Source organism: Apostichopus japonicus, chromosome 11 (genome assembly GCF_037975245.1).
Source record: "Apostichopus japonicus isolate 1M-3 chromosome 11, ASM3797524v1, whole genome shotgun sequence".
In the NCBI taxonomy this organism is placed as follows: Eukaryota; Metazoa; Echinodermata; class Holothuroidea; order Aspidochirotida; family Stichopodidae; genus Apostichopus; species Apostichopus japonicus.
In genome coordinates, this window is record NC_092571.1 from 7745749 (window position 1) to 7761713 (window position 15965).

General features: G+C 38.2%; 1 protein-coding gene and 1 long non-coding RNA gene across 2 annotated transcripts; both read right to left on the bottom strand.

The window, feature by feature from the left end:
• Positions 1 to 711: 711 nt before the first annotated feature.
• LOC139976135 (uncharacterized) lies at positions 712 to 15925 on the bottom strand. The gene is made up of 3 exons (XR_011796010.1): positions 15794 to 15925; positions 4052 to 4109; positions 712 to 2658 (listed from the first exon to the last, which is right to left on the bottom strand). It is a non-coding gene; the product is annotated as an uncharacterized lncRNA (long non-coding RNA).
• On the bottom strand, positions 9118 to 12735 carry LOC139976128 (uncharacterized). Its single transcript, XM_071984574.1, has 2 exons — positions 11778 to 12735; positions 9118 to 11661 (listed from the first exon to the last, which is right to left on the bottom strand). Exons 1-2 carry the CDS (start codon positions 12124 to 12126, stop codon positions 10379 to 10381), a joined length of 1632 nt encoding a protein of 543 aa, XP_071840675.1. The 5' UTR covers positions 12127 to 12735; the 3' UTR covers positions 9118 to 10378.
• Positions 15926 to 15965: the final 40 nt, after the last annotated feature.

Consider the following 15965-nt stretch of genomic DNA (forward strand, 5'->3'; position numbering starts at 1 on the left):
GGGGGGTATCAAAACCAGAAATTCCCCCCCCCCCCGGGTTAGAAAATCCTGCTTACGACAACGCAAATATCTACAAAGAAAAGCGAGATGTCTATGTCCAATAATAGTAAACAAGAGCAGCAATGCAGCTGTATCTCCATCTATATTATTTCCACCGATGTAAAATGCTATTGAAACATTTCTTGAGAAATAAATCAAGGTGATCCGTCTCAAGTGTCTCGTCTGGTTGAACTATCAGTGGTTTTTCATCGGTATCCATGCAAATCACCAGTTCCAGAGCAAATGAGCCTACAACTATATAGCAAACCATGTCAATATAGCTGCTGCGGTTAATAAGATATACTTCCTGTGAACTTTGATGATAATTACCAAATTTGCTCCAATGACCTCATGTACCAAGTTTCATGTTGATCTAACAATTACGGTTTATTTCAATGTCTAGAGTGAGGTTATATATAGAATAATCAATGCTCTGGGTTTAATACAAGCGAAGCCAGAGTGCATCCAGCGATAGCATTAAACACAGAGCGTTGATTATTTGTTAGATAACCTCACGATAACACCAATCAAATTTGAGGATTCTATTCAAGCATGAATGAATGTCTAGTAAAATGACCTCCCCTTTTTGCAGCAAGAAATGTTGGCTAAAGGTACCAAGTTTCATGCTGATCCAACAATATCTAGTAATTTGACCTCAAATTTTCAGCATTTTCAACATATTAACATGTACAGAAATGACATAGTCGTAATTGTTTGTTTTATAGGCTCGTTTTATTTCAACACTATTGTAGAAATGGCTGATAGAACTATAAACATAAAAATAAGGAAGAACAAATGATGTAAAAGGAATATAAAAAGAAACTTAAACAATAACAATGTCATAGTCTGTCTAAAGACTAAATGGCAGGAATGTGTTGGAAATTACATGTCGACAAGGTGATATAAATTTGTTAGTTGAAATACAGGTGACTTTTGGAGCACACATTATAAATAAGTACTATTTTGGGGGAAAGAATCGGTTGAGAAGACTGGGGAAGTATAAAATGATATGTTGTGAAGGTAAAAGCCCCCCTGCGGTTTGTTCTCTCTGAATAAATATCATGCACAGCCGCCACTGATTGTGGACCTATCCACCAAATATGAAGTTTGACCATAGCTGTGCTTCATGTGGAAAAATTAATTTGAACCTCTCTTATTACTGGATTACTGGAACAATAAATAAACAATAGGGGTAGACTACTTCCTTGAGGCTGCCCAAGATAATGAAAGGTATATGTGAATACTGCACGTAATAACCAGAAATCTGTAAACACCGCATTTTTGAATGGTGGTGTTCACAAACAGAATGAGGTCACTACTAACGTTGTCTGGTAGGCTTCTTATCGAACCGTATGTAGAAAGTTTCATTGTTGTACACTTGCTTAAGATACTCATTTTTGCGAAAAAATACCATTTATCTAGATTTACTGAATTGTTACATGGCATGTTCAACAGAAGTCAAGAATACAGGTTTTGTAGAACCTGTATTCATACCTACAGGAGGACATCCTGTCACACAATCATGATTGCATAGATACTTTGAGCCTTTGGCAAGGAATACAAAATAATTTATTTTGAAATAGACAGTTTGATAAGACTGGAATTATGATATGTAGTGAATAACTTCAGTAAAAACTTTGTACATGAATATTTTTCACTTTGTATTTACACAGCTGTCTTTTGCATATAGTTTCAAAATGAAGAAGTGTATTACATGTTATGGAAAACCGTGTCTAATGGAACAGTAATAGTTTGTAAAAACGAATGTTTAATCTGATTATATAGATGACCAAATAACAGGAGCTACTTTTGTAAAAACAAATAACGGCTGGTCATGAGCAAAATTGCACTACGTTTCGCCCCTTCAGAATTTTCGTACCACACAAACGTACCAAACCACCTACCAATGCCATCAAAACAAGTTTGATCAAAATCGGATATGCAGTTGCCGAGATATTGACATTTTAGAGAATTCGCTCTAAGCCTTGCCCACTCATAAATATTCATGATATTGGAACCAAAATAAATAGAGATCGTCTACTAATGATGGGCAACTTCTGTACCAAGTATGACCTCAATCCACTTTTGGAGTGCCAAGAAAACCTACTTACAAGCTTTGTGTCACACACACATGTCACATAACCATACACGCACACACACACATGCACTCATGATTGCATAGATTCCTACGGCTCGAGCCCCTGGTTGTCAGTTTCTTATTTTGACTTGCTAAATATACACCTGTACCAACAGGGTAAACTGTTTATCTTTGACTTTATTTTCTATTGTCAATTGACATTGAAGCGGAGTCATGTTAATAAGGTCAAAGCCAGTGACTTCGAGAAGACTGGGATTATACAGATGACCAAATAACGGTCAATCAGGGGACAATTTTGTCCAGAAATAACCTCTAGTCATCAGTTTCTTATTTGGACTTTCAACTATACTGCTGTAGTAACAGGATACTCAAACTGAATCTTCTTGACCTTATCTCCTTCCACTGTCAATTGACATTGAAGCGGAGTCATGTCAATAAGGTCAAGGCCAGTGACTTCAAGCAGACTGGAAGGTAGGTCGAAGGTGTTCCCGCACTCTGTGATGATGGAGATATTGTCTAGTCTGAAATTTGAGAAGAAATAAAAGTAAATAAACTAGGGCAGATGAATTTGTTTCCTAGGTAAAGGAAAACACTCAAGATAATGTGTCTCCTTCTAAGGACAGGGAGAAGGTTGTCGGACACAGTTCGGAAGGTACACTTGCATGTTTACTGATAATCATCCATCAGCAAAAGGTGACAGAGGCATGTTTGGAGAAGTTTCAAGCTGAAATTCAAATCAAGTTTTACTGTCCCCTGGTCAGAGCAGATATGATGTGAACCAGGGTACATTTTTAGTTGCGGGAGAGCAGCTTAAGAAATCATCATGTCTCTCCTTCTATATTCTGTTCCTTTTTCTTTTGTTCCTTGTTCGTAACAAACGTCCATAACTCAAAAAGTATTGAATGGAATTGGATCAAACTTGATACATATGTTAGGTATGTGTCATAGATCAAAACTCTTTGGGCCCTATAAATGTTTAGGCCCTGGCATTTTTGGGGCTCAAACTAGACATTGCTGGATGAACATGAAACTTGGTACATGTAGTCCACAAGTCGTGCTGGGATGGTTCGGTAGTGCCGTTTGGCCGTGACGTTTTGTATCCCGCATGGCGGATCACGTAAAAAGCACATTTCGTGCTGAAAATTCCGAGGGTCCCCAGGGGTCATTTGAGGTCAAATTACCAGACATTGTTGGATCAACATGAAGCTTAGTACATTGTGCTGAAAATTTGCAAGTCAAGTTTTTGCTCACCAGAAGCAAATTACTAGACATTGTTGAATCAACATGAAACTTGGTATGAACATGTAACTTCGTACATATAGTCAACATTTGGTGGCAACTATTTCGAAGGTAATTTGGAGGCCATCAATTAAGAGTCTTATTGAAAATATAGGGCCATGGCCCTGGCCACAAAAGACCCTTAGTTGACCTTTGATCTTAAATTCATGAACAACCTGAAAGTAACACTTCCACAATAATATCGTGACAAATCCTGAACATTGTACCATGAAATCTGTAGGTATGAGCTAAAAATGATATATATGAATCTTGGTTCACAGAGTTTCATTTAATGCTTGAATTTGAGTGAATTTGAGGTCACCAGATTATGAACAAATCACACAATATTGTTGAACATTCGAGTGATTGTTAATGGTCCGCAAATAACCAAGATATTTCTGATTGTTTTACAGAAAGTGAAAACAAAGGTAACGGAAGGCTGTTTTTTCTTCCAAAACTTTCAATTTGCTGTTAACCTACAACTGAACCATATCTGATTTTAACTTGAATAGTAGGGTGGTGTTTTGTTCAAATTTCTATTACATATGGTGATTCGTGAGGATGTCAATTTTCTTGTAAGGAAGGACACTAATGCTCATGTGTGATGAGGAAATTATCTATGTCAATTGAACTTACTCTTGTTATCTATGCCAATGATGGTGTAGGTTGCTTCGGCTGAAACTTTTCCTGTTATCTGTGAAGAAATTGGAAAATAGTTGTCATGAGCATTTTTTTTCATGTGCTTATGGTTTACTGGTTTTGATTGTTGAGTTAGCTTTATAATTTGTTGTATTATATTATAGACAGGAGCTGAAAGGCACAATTGAATTTTGATACTGAAATTTGTAGGGTCATTTGACTTGGTTTGGAATGCATTGTTCAGGGTTGTGCACAATAGAGAGGGCAGAATATTAGTACTATAAGAGCATGCAGTAAAACTTTCGCAAGCTTTTAAATCAAGATAAGATAAACTTATTCTTATGGCTCATTAGGTTTTTTTAATTAACACTTACAGATTCTCAGGAGTACAGATTACAAAGACTACATAAGACTCTTTCATTAAAGTCATATATACTACAATGGGTGTAAACAAGTTAATGTGAGAAAATGTAGTTTGTCACCACACTGAAATCACTACAATACTTTAATAAACTTCTTTTGGAAAAAATCATTTAAAAAATAGTATTTTTCAACAGACTTCAGCATCACTCCGTAATGATGTGCAAATAGTTTATTAGTATGTACATCACATTGGAGTCTATATATTTTGAAGAAAAAAGTTAAAAATTAACCTGGCAGGTGGTAGTCTCCAAAAATGTGTCGGGCGGCCATTTAAAAAATTAAAGAAGGGCCTCCTAATTTTTTTTTCTCACTTGGTCTAAACAGAGACAATACAAACTGAAATAAACATCTTTCAAATATTGGCATTTTTTCCTTGTATCCCAGAAACTTTTTCATAGATATGTTGAAAATTATTCTAAGTCTGAGGGTCCCAGGCAGAGTGCTTATTAGATGGCTTTAATTCCATCGTTTTCATTGCGGCCTATTTTTTATACAAACAAATGTTAAAGAAAATTTTAAGTCGGAGGGGAGTAAGGATAGTGGCTACGATGGCTTGGTTTTCCTTTCTGCCTATCCTTTTGCATTCTATTAAAGACCGAGGGAAGTAGAAAATGTGGCTACCATGGCTCTGATTGCATCGGTCTCATTTCTGCCTATCTTTTAATAAAGAAAAATGTGAGGGGAGTAGAAAGAGTGGCTAGATGGCTCCAATTCCAGCATTCGAATTTCTGCCTATCTTTTGATACAGAAAAATGTTTAAAAATTGTTTAAATCTGAATGTGTAGGAAGTGTGGCTAGGGTGGGTCCAGTTGCATCTTTCTCATTTGTGTGTATCATTTTGTACAGGGAACAGTAGAAAATAATTCCGAGTCAGAGGGAAGTAGGGATAGTGGCTACGATTGCATCGTTATCAAGAACGTAGCCATTTAAGAATGCAGCCACCTAGCAGCCACCTAGGCCTACAGGGTGCAGGTAAATTGTGGCGGGGTATTAATGCAACTAGGCCTGGCTGGAGCCTTTATTACATATATTTGAACTGGTAGGTATTTATTTTTCTCATGCTGAAATATTACGAAAATGAAGGTGTTCAGACTATGCATTGTTCCTAACTTCGCATTACTCTTGCTGTAATATATTACTTACGAGTACAACTAGCCTAGTACTAGTAGTATTACTAAATGGACCCTACACAGTTTAGAAACAGAATATGAGAGGATTTTCAACCATTCCACTGAGGAAATACCCGTGTGAAACAAAATTCACCCTTCATTTGATCTGCTCAGCAGATATCAATTGTGAAAGTTTCGGAAATTCCGGTAAATTTTTTACGGAAATTTTTTTATTTTCTGTACAGGAAAATATTGGCTCAGCCTAGCCTATGTCTAGGTAGACAATGTCGGAGTATAATTCGAACGGCCAACTAAAATGGTGGCCAAAAGTTGATAGGCATTAAATATTTGAAATAGACTGGTCTAATTCTTACCTTCAATTCATAATATATTCATTTTATTCACCGAAAATTGTGGTTGATTGGTAAAAGTGTTGAGTTTTGCGAGGTTCCATTCTAGCCTAGTTAACACAATGTTGAAATACCTGACGGAAATATTTTTCAAAGGTCATTTTTTGTGGGAAGATCGTAAAATTTTGTGACCTAACATTGAATTTATTTATGATTTTATTACATATTTGAAAACTGGTAGGTTTTAATTTCCCTTGCTGTAATATTACGAACATGAGGGTGTCCGATCTTAGCAGAGTTCCTAACTTCGCAATACTGTATACAGGCGCGTATCCGGGGGGGGGGGCGTTGGGGGCACGCGCACCCCGGGTCAGGAAAAGAGGAGAGAAAAAAAAGAGAAGAAAAAGGGAAAAGGAGGGGGGAAAAAGGAAAGGAGGAGAGGAAAAAGGGAAAAGAAAAAGAACAAGAGAGAAAAACCAGAAAAGGAGGGAGTAGAAGATAGCCAAGACCTCGGGAAGAGAAAGAGGAACAGTCATAGTTAAAGCGCTGATCCCTATTATATACACAGGGTAGCCAGTGACAGATCAAGGATTACGGAGCGGGTGTGCGCCTCACCCTACCCCTTACACCGACAACTCCATTTTTGAAGTTTCCATTTTCCCTCTCTCACTAATGTATCTATATAAATACTATATATGGTTATCACAACGCGTGTGTGTGTATGGACGCCTTAAACAATTGTACGATTGTGCTATATGGAACCAACTGTGGCTGGTCTTGAACTCGACCGAGTCGTCGGGGAACATGACGCATTTCGGGAAGGGGGCGACCGCCCCCCCCCCCCGAGCAAATTTTCTTTTTGACATCGCTAGTAATTTCAAAATAGACAATGCTTAGATGCAACTTACAAGGCCTGGGAAGTGTCATTTCCAGCGATCTGGGAGGCATTTTCGGCCAAAATTTTTATTGTACGCTTCGCGCCAACTCATGGTGGCGCTTCGCTTAGATAGTTTGCCTACCGGCTTCGCCCCTCCCTTGGCAATTACTCGCTACACGCCTGTACGAATTTGTAAAGCAAAGAGCAGATATAACATCGTATCAGTGAGCATTGAAATGCATGTTCCACGATGAACAGCCTCAAAAACTGTCTATGTGTGTAGTCAAAGGCGTAAGAGCCCAATTGGATTTGGGGGCTGTAATGACTTGCCCGAAGAAAAGCCCGGCAAAATTTTTCGCGCGCGTTCAATATATCGATGCCACTATCATACAAGCAAGCATCGGTCATTACATTGCATGGCATCGTGTACCTTACGGTCCGTGAAAGTTACACAGTATACCGCCGGATGCTAATGTAAACAACGAAATGTAGATGGAGAAAAAGCATACAGATCCATTTATGTCAAAACTCTCTTTTACAGTAGTTATGTCGGCCAAGCTTAGAACTTTATTTTAATTACCAAGGAGATCATTTTTAAGCTATTCGTTGCTATTTATTTTTCTTTAAGTAGGTTCCCGAAGAAAATGGGAAAAATTTGGTTGCGGGGGGGGGGGGGGCTGCAGCCCCCGCCTCCTATGGGACCTACGCCTATGTGTGTAGTGTTCGGTTTCGATATACCTGATATCGGAAATATCTGCTATTTTTCATTTCCTTCAACCAAGTTTTATAATAGCCATTATAAGAGGTTTTAATAGGCTATTTGTACACCAATAAATTAACTGTGTCTGAATTTTCAAAAACTTTCCTGACAAGCATTCTTCATCATACTTTCCTCTACTCGTGCAATTTTGACCTGTCTGTTAGGGGTTGAAGGAGGTTTTTTCTATATTGGTTGTCCATAGATTGAATTTTGTGCAACTTTATGGGTATGTTTTGAAGTGATTTTATTCACGAGAAATGTGAATTCTCAAATTCTCAACAAATAATGGGCTTAAAACCTTCAAAAGTGGGGCTTTTGGATATTGTGGGCCGTGACGTAGAATCACCTACAAAAGCAATGATCCATAGGACATGCAATGAGGTCGAACATGATGTGACTGGTGACAATCTTCAAAAAGGTTATGGGGTAGCGTGCATAGTATACGACCGTTTAACACATTTTGCTTTCCTACTTTCGCGAAACGAAATAAAAAAATATTTTTTAGTTTATAATACAGGATTGTTGCATATACTATTGATTATTAAAAAGAATTAAAATATTGTCTTTTGTACTTGCAGTATACCACAAAATATATTTGATGATATTTCATGGGCAGAATACGACCGCATGAATGCAGAATTCGACCAGCATTATTCACGATTCGACCACCTAATATATATACATGAATAATGATGTTAGCCTGTTAATTTATGGCCAGCCGTTTTCTCTCTTTAAACCATTACCAAACTATGAAACAAAGAGGGTGTAGCAGGGAGGGAGGTGGTTAGGTAGGGAGGAGGTTAGGTACATGGGAGGCAGACCCCCACTTTTTGCTACACTTATTTCACAGTGAAGATGACTTTATGTGCCCCCCTCCCCATTGGAGATAAAAGTTTCAGAAAAGAGAGATCGATACAGAATGTTCAAGTAAGTTACTTGGTAGTGCACTCCTTTCCCCACTTTGCTTTACCCCCCCCCCCCCCATTGAAAAATGGGCTCCGTCTTCCCTGTATAGTGTGCTATTATTTTACCAAAATATGACAATATTTGTACTTGGTTCATCAAAAATATCGGTATTTCTATTCTTTATATTTCATGCCTCTATTGTTGCACGTTTTTATTTGTTACTTAATGCTTTTTGAGTAATTAAGGGGTATAGTTTTCTCCATTTTCATGCTAGGAAAATCACGAGTACATGTATGCTAATATAGAAAAGGAACTGAAAGACATCAATACACTTTCAATTTTATTGAAAATAATAGCTGAAATATGCAGAGAAATATTGGAACAAAACATTAACTGTACGTTAAGAAAGAGATATCAAGTATCAAAAATTCAGTGCATAGGCCTATAATAGGTCAACTTTGATCTTAACGAAGATCAATTATATTTAAAGGTTTATATGTATAAAAGTTCATATGGTAAATGGAAATGAAATGTAGTAATATTGAATTATTGATGAATACAATTATCATATAGTAAAGAGTTTTGAAGAACAACCGACACATTTTTCAATCATTAATTATAATTATTCTGATTTGTAATTCTGTTTGTTATATTGAAAGGGATATGCCATCAAAATGGAATACAGCTGCAAAGTTTGGAAAGAATATCATTGGAAGAAATTTGCTATGCTTAATAAAAAAAGTCAATTATTTAATTAATATAAATTGATTGAATACCCCCATTATATAATTGCAGAAAAATGTGATGAAAGAAAATTATTAAATATTTTTTGCATATCAAATATTGTGCATATCAAAGGAATTGGAAATTTCAAGCATTTATATTAATTTCAGTAAGTATAAGCATTTCAATTAATTGGACAGAAAATTTAATATGAATGATAAAATATAAAATGGAACCTGTTTTTTAAACACCAAGTTTGACAATAATAACAATAACATCAAATAATAACATTCATTTATAAAAAGTTTTTTATAACAACGATGAATCTGAAATTTATTGCACAACGAAAATGCATTATGCACCAGTATTTTTAGACTAACATTTATTAATAACCTGGCAAGATACGTACGCAGCGGTAAAAAAATGACTTTCAAAAAAGAATGAATGAAAATAGAAAAATAATATATATTGAGGTGTAAAGTTTATTGCCAGTATTTGTTCAGGAATGTAGAAGTAAAATAATTGCCAGTAGATTACTAAAAACTGGAAAAATAGAAACAAATGAAAAAGAATTTTAAAAAGAAAAATAGGTGTGGAAGAATAAGCCCCTTATTGACTTCGCGCAGTGTTCGAAATCTGTGGGAAAAAAATCAGAATTTGCTATGATAAAACCCGTAAAACCCATTTCAAACAGTGCTTATGCCCCCCCCCCCCCCACCTTACAATTCTCTGAATGTGCCCCTCAATGAACTACTTTTCCATGCAATGGTCGCACTGCCATTCCAGTTCACTCAGCTCAGTGTCAGACAGCTCTGCTGCATCCATTATGTCTGTGCATTCCTTGTGGAACCATCTCTCACAAAATTCGCAACCAATCCAGTTATCATCGTCGTCCTCGTACGGCTTCTTACATTTTGCACACATGTTTTCATCAATTTCTCTCTGCTCATCTACTTCCTCGGTGGTGCGTTTTCTTTGTGGTGTCTTCTTTGTGGCTTCATTCTTTGCCTTCTTTGCAGCTCTTTTTTTCACGGTTTATTCGCTTCCGTGTTTCTTCGATTTCTTTTTCCCTCTTTTTATCCTCCAAGTACTGAATAAATACTTTGCCGGATATGGCATGAGGGAGCGGCTTACGTTTTTCATTTTGGGGGCGACCTGGTTGAGCGGTGGGGTATCTCAAGTGCTTAAAACAAGTGCCTCACTTACGTTTGTTCGCTTTTTCGCCGCTGGAGATGGAGTAGTGATGGCGTGGTGATGGTCGTCAATGGTATTGCTACTAGTTGCTGCCTGGAAGTTATCGGTATTTATACCAGTTGCTGCCTGGACTTCATCAGTGGTGTTGCTACCAGTTGCTGCCTGGATGTTGTTGGTGTTGCTACCATCAGCTTGGAGTTTAATTTTTTTCCATGCGTTGTATAAGGTATCAGTGTCAAAATCGTAGCCTTCGTTTAGGCGTCGCTTGAATAGCCATACCTTTTCTTCCGTCATGGATTCTTCTAACACTCTCAGTGCCGTCTCATATGCTGTACTCTTCTTGGCGATACTGCATCCTGCTGCAAGGACGGCTGTCGTACCTGTTTGGGGTGTAGAGTCAGGACTCTTAAGAAAGATACTTGATGGTATCAGCTTGTCCCTGTCAAATCTGCCAGAGTCCAGAGGGAAAAGACCAGCTGATTCGAAACCGTTATTTGCGTTTTTCACCGTACTGGCGCTTTTCCATGCCCCCGCGAATACTGATGCAAACTGCATTTTAGTTATAGTCTGACCTACATGGTTTGCTTTCCATGTTTTGGTGTGTATCTTCCATGCAGATTTGAGGCTCTTAAAAAGTGATAAATCACATGGCTGCAATACGTGTGAGGAATGTGCCGGTAAGCAATAAAGGATCACCTCATTTTCGGCACAGAAGGTGGCCGTAGCGTAAGTCACATGAGACGAGTGGCCGTCAATGAAGAGGACTATATCAAAAGGTATCTTCTTTTGCTGCACCTCCGGAACAAAGTGGTTAGTAATCCACTCATAGAAGACCTCACTGTTCATCCAGCCATTTCCGATTCTCCCAACACACCACGTGTCAGGGGCACCGTCGAGTGGATTGTACCGAAATCTGGTGTTTGGAAAAATCAGCATAGGTTCGATGTAGAAACCAGCCGCATTCATCTGGTGCTTATCACTGTTACTAAACTGGTACACATTTTTGGTTCCTCGTGGGGCGAGAACCTTCTCTGCTTTTCCTACCAGCGGAAAACCGCTCTCGTCACAGTTGAACAGACGACGGGGATCACTAAGGATTTCTTTACCATCTATTATTTCATCAGATGCCATGAATTCTTCAAACTTTGCAAACCACTCTTCCAGTTTACTGCTACTTAGCATTGCCCTTTCCTTCCCCAGAGCCTCGCCTGCCCTCTCCGAAATTTTCGGGTGACGTCTCATAAACGCTCTTACCCACTGAGGACCTGAAAAAGAAGAATTAGTTTATTAATATTAGACTGAAAATGTGTTGTGAATCTTCTTGAAGTTTAAGATCTCTATATTTCATTGACTTTCTCCACCCACTCCCTCGTCTAGTTACCTGGCATATTGTCTTTGAACGGGTTTTTTCTCCCATCGTCATCAAGTATTTTCTTGACCGTTAGACATAGCTCTCTTCTGGTTTGGCCATAGCCTATCTTTGACATACTTAATAACCATTTTTCCAACCACGTCTCTTCTTCAGGTGTCATTACTGGTTTTGGCCCCTGTGTAGTATAGACGGGACGTCTGCCACTCAACTTATCCAGCAGGGTCGTCTTGGGAATGTTGTACTGTTTTGAAGTAGCTCTAACACTATTGCCCCCATTTTGTATTTTATTTAAGGCCTCTACCAGATTTTCTTGTGAATAGGCCCTGTAGGGAGGTCGTGGCCTTCGAGCTCTCAACATCTAAGAATACAATATATAAAAGAATTGCTCAATTATATTATATAATGGATATTACTATGATTGTCTTCATCATAAATTTCATAAAAAATAGTACATCACGTTTGTGTTGCAATTGGAGGGGGGAATTTGGGGAGGGGAGGGGGGGCTGGGGATGACACTCTATTTATCAATTTTTGCGGAATACAATTTGAAGAGAATGTAACCTCGAAAAACCTTTCGGATAATACTCCATACTAATTCATACCGTTGATAACAATCAACAAAACGTGTGGCCATTCTAGAATACCTAGCAGTTTAAAATAACTATATGATTCACATCATGATCCTAAATCAATATTTAACATGTGAAATTAGTTCATTGAGTTTGCTTTATCCTAAAAAGTTCTTAACTTAGTAGGAAATTAACTGTTTTCGAATGGTCGAATAAAATACACGATGTATTTTTATGGTTTAAGTATTCGACCGCACAAATTTTACTGCGGTCAAATATTGGATAGCTCCATAATTTTATAATCTATTATTCGACCTCCTACCAAAGTAGAGGGCGACAATCATTTCACTGAGTTTTCTTGGCGGCAACAGACGTATTTAAACTAGATCGTAATTGTGACGAATTTTCATGCTTAAAAACGGGTGTTGGCGGGTAAAAGGAGGTACTAACTAACCATAAATTCTTACAACACAATTTAAGAAAAGCTAGTGAGTGAAAAGTTGTACATATCTCGAGTATTTCAGATCCAAAAAATTCTTGTTTTTCGCGCAACTGGGTAACACTGGTAAGTGATATGAAGGCAACGGTTATAGCTGTACTGTGTTGTACGAGTATATATATAAATTTGGCTGCTTACGTATATTACGTAATGATTACTAATTAGCGGACGAATAGTGGATATAGGTCGAATAATGTGCACGTTACCCCTGGATGGAAAAAAAAATTGGGGGAAATACTTGGTTCTCAGGCAAAAGTGTACGTCTGGTTGGTCATTTTCAAGCCCAAGAAGTGCCATTTCCCGTGATCTGGGGGGTATCAAAACCAGAAATTTTCTTGTACGCTCCGCGCCAACTGATGGTGGCGCTCCGCTTAGATAGTAATTCGCGCCCCCCGGGTTAGAAAATCCTGGATACGCGCCTGGTATATAGGCCTAGGCTAGGCCTAGTAATAATTAGGGCTGTGTCATTCCGGTTAATTCACTAACCGGTTAACCGCTTCTATTAACCGAACGGTTAACGTTTAAACGTAACCCGTGTTGTTGCCTCAAAATAAGCGCCGAATATCAGAGTTATATAGCTCAGATTATAATTCCGAAAGAGCGCCACCACTTTTGATGCGGAAGTACATTCTCAAAATAGCGCTGCAAGTATCGTTTTTTCGTAACGCGTATGTCAAGAATTTGGTTGTATTTGCTTAGTTTTGACGATCGTTGCATTGAAAAAGACGAATCGCGCGTTTTCATGAAGTTTTAAACAGATTTTTGTTTCTCTTTCAGTTCATCGGTAACTGTTACAGAGATATTTGAAGCAAATATGTCCTCGTTAATTGCGTAGCCCCTACTGTAACAGCGCAGGCATTGTATGGCAGTTATAAGCCTAATATTACTAGGCCTACTTAATATTGGCATTGTGTATTGAACTTAGCGATCATATGGAGTGTTGGACTACAAGGCTTTCACCAGCTAGGCCAAGGTTAGGAAAGTTGGTTGTTAGGAAGCGATTACTACAGAAGTGTACGGTAGTAGGGCTAGGCCTACGCAATTACAAGTACAACAATGGGTCACAGATATATTGAATTTGTGCATTGTGGCGGGGTAGGCAGAGGGTTGGGGGAAGTGTGGAAAACATTGTAAAATTTCCCGCGAACACCCTGTCGATTTCCCGCCGGAGTTCGCGCAGCAAACACAATTAGCACGCGTAGCATAATGGCGTGGGGTAGTCCCCCGGTGGGGTCATGTGGTGGAACCCCTTGTGGGGGTCCAGGGTAACGTTAACGCCCCGGAAAATTTGGCGCGTCTGTCGATAAAATATTCGCAGCTGTGGATGCAAAATACTGACAACTTTTTTAATTTAAATTGTCACGAAACTGATGAAAATTTTGAAATGACAAGTTAGAATAGCCATATTTTGTTATAAAATGAAAAGAGATCTATCTGTCTTACAATCATTAAAAAGTTTAACTTAAAAAAAACATGCGATTTTATGAAACAACGTTCGGCAAAGCCCCATTCCTAGACTGCCTAACAATAGCTTGCACTATACTACAACTACGGTAGGCTACATTTTCCAAGGTACCATGCCAAACAACTGTGAGCCCATCCCCTGTCTAACACCTGTTGTTAACAATTTTTTGGGCATGTTGCCAAGGAACGTTTCATGGTCTAGAATTAATAAGGTCAGTCAGTAAAGGTTCGGTTAAGTTATGAGAATTATTATCTTAGACGTTTAAGAAAAGTAGGTAAAATATGATCCCCGTAACAGCTAGGTAAGTAAAACAGGCAACTGACTCCTCCGCATGAACAAAACAATCGATCCACATGATACATGAAAGTAAACCTTGTAATCACATGTTTAAGGCCACATGGCACGATTAACTAAATGCTTAATATTGTTTCCATGTTCTTGTAGAAAACGTAAACTTCGCAATATACAATTAGTTGTGTTTTTGTAGTTACGTGAGATCCGTAACCGACGAGGTGGTTAGGCTATTTGCTATACACTAAACTATGGTAGGATATTATTTTCTCCGTAATTTTGGAAATTCTAGAAAATACTTTTTCGCCGCTTAACACCAGATGTGTTCTTACGTTTTATTAATAATTGGGTGTACTAGAGCCTTGTTTACATGACATTAGTTGCATTTAGAACGATATGCCAGTTTCGCGTGAATTTTTCGAAAGTTTTTTGCTCGATCTTTCGTAAAATTTGAAAGGTGTACCAACTTACTTTTCGTATACAACTGGTTATTTCTCTACTGATTTTCAGAGTTTTTTTTAGTCAAGTGTATACGTTGTGCATTGAGAATAAACTTATCGCGAATGCAAGAAAACGATGCGGGGATTTCCAGCAGACAAATGTTTTCTTTGTGGGATTACTGAGTCTGTTGAATGGAATCCCGCACCTTAGAGGGAACACTGAACTGAAATTACATCATAATAAAGAAAACGTTTACTGCTTAAATACAATATAAATTTGAAAGGATTAGATGCAGACTCGCCACGTTGTCGAACGGGGTAACAATAGGCGCTTCACGGGTCTCATACCGCTTGATAATCCCTTCAATCGTACCGCCAATCTTAAAAATCTTTTGTATGGATGCGTGATAAAGTTTGCAATTGTTATGTGATTTTCGGCAAGCAAATGTTGCGGTCTATTTCGGGAATAAAGTGATGTGAAGACGCGCCGTTGCGACTGCGTAATTGGCATTACAAAAACGGTTAAACTTATACGATGTACGGCGGACGTTTATCCGGCCGTTCGGTCGGTTAACCGGTTAACCGTTTAACCGTTACAGCCCTAGTAATAATAGACTAGTACAAATCAGCCTTAACTTAGACCTACGCTAGGTCCACTGTACTAACGGAGTAAAGTTAGATCGAACACAGTGGCGTACCAAAATTCATATTATTATCATTTAAATATTATCATTAAATACTTACTAAATAAATAGACTTACCGCTTTCTTTTACTGGCGAGTTGGATTTGGTAAATATGGAACGCAAATACCAATATTCTGCTGCACTAGATCTATCTAAGTGTGGAGAGTTGGGTTTGGTGTGCTTTTTACGTGACCTGCCATGCGGGATACAAAACGTCACGGGTGGTACGAGCACGTGCACAGTCTAGAC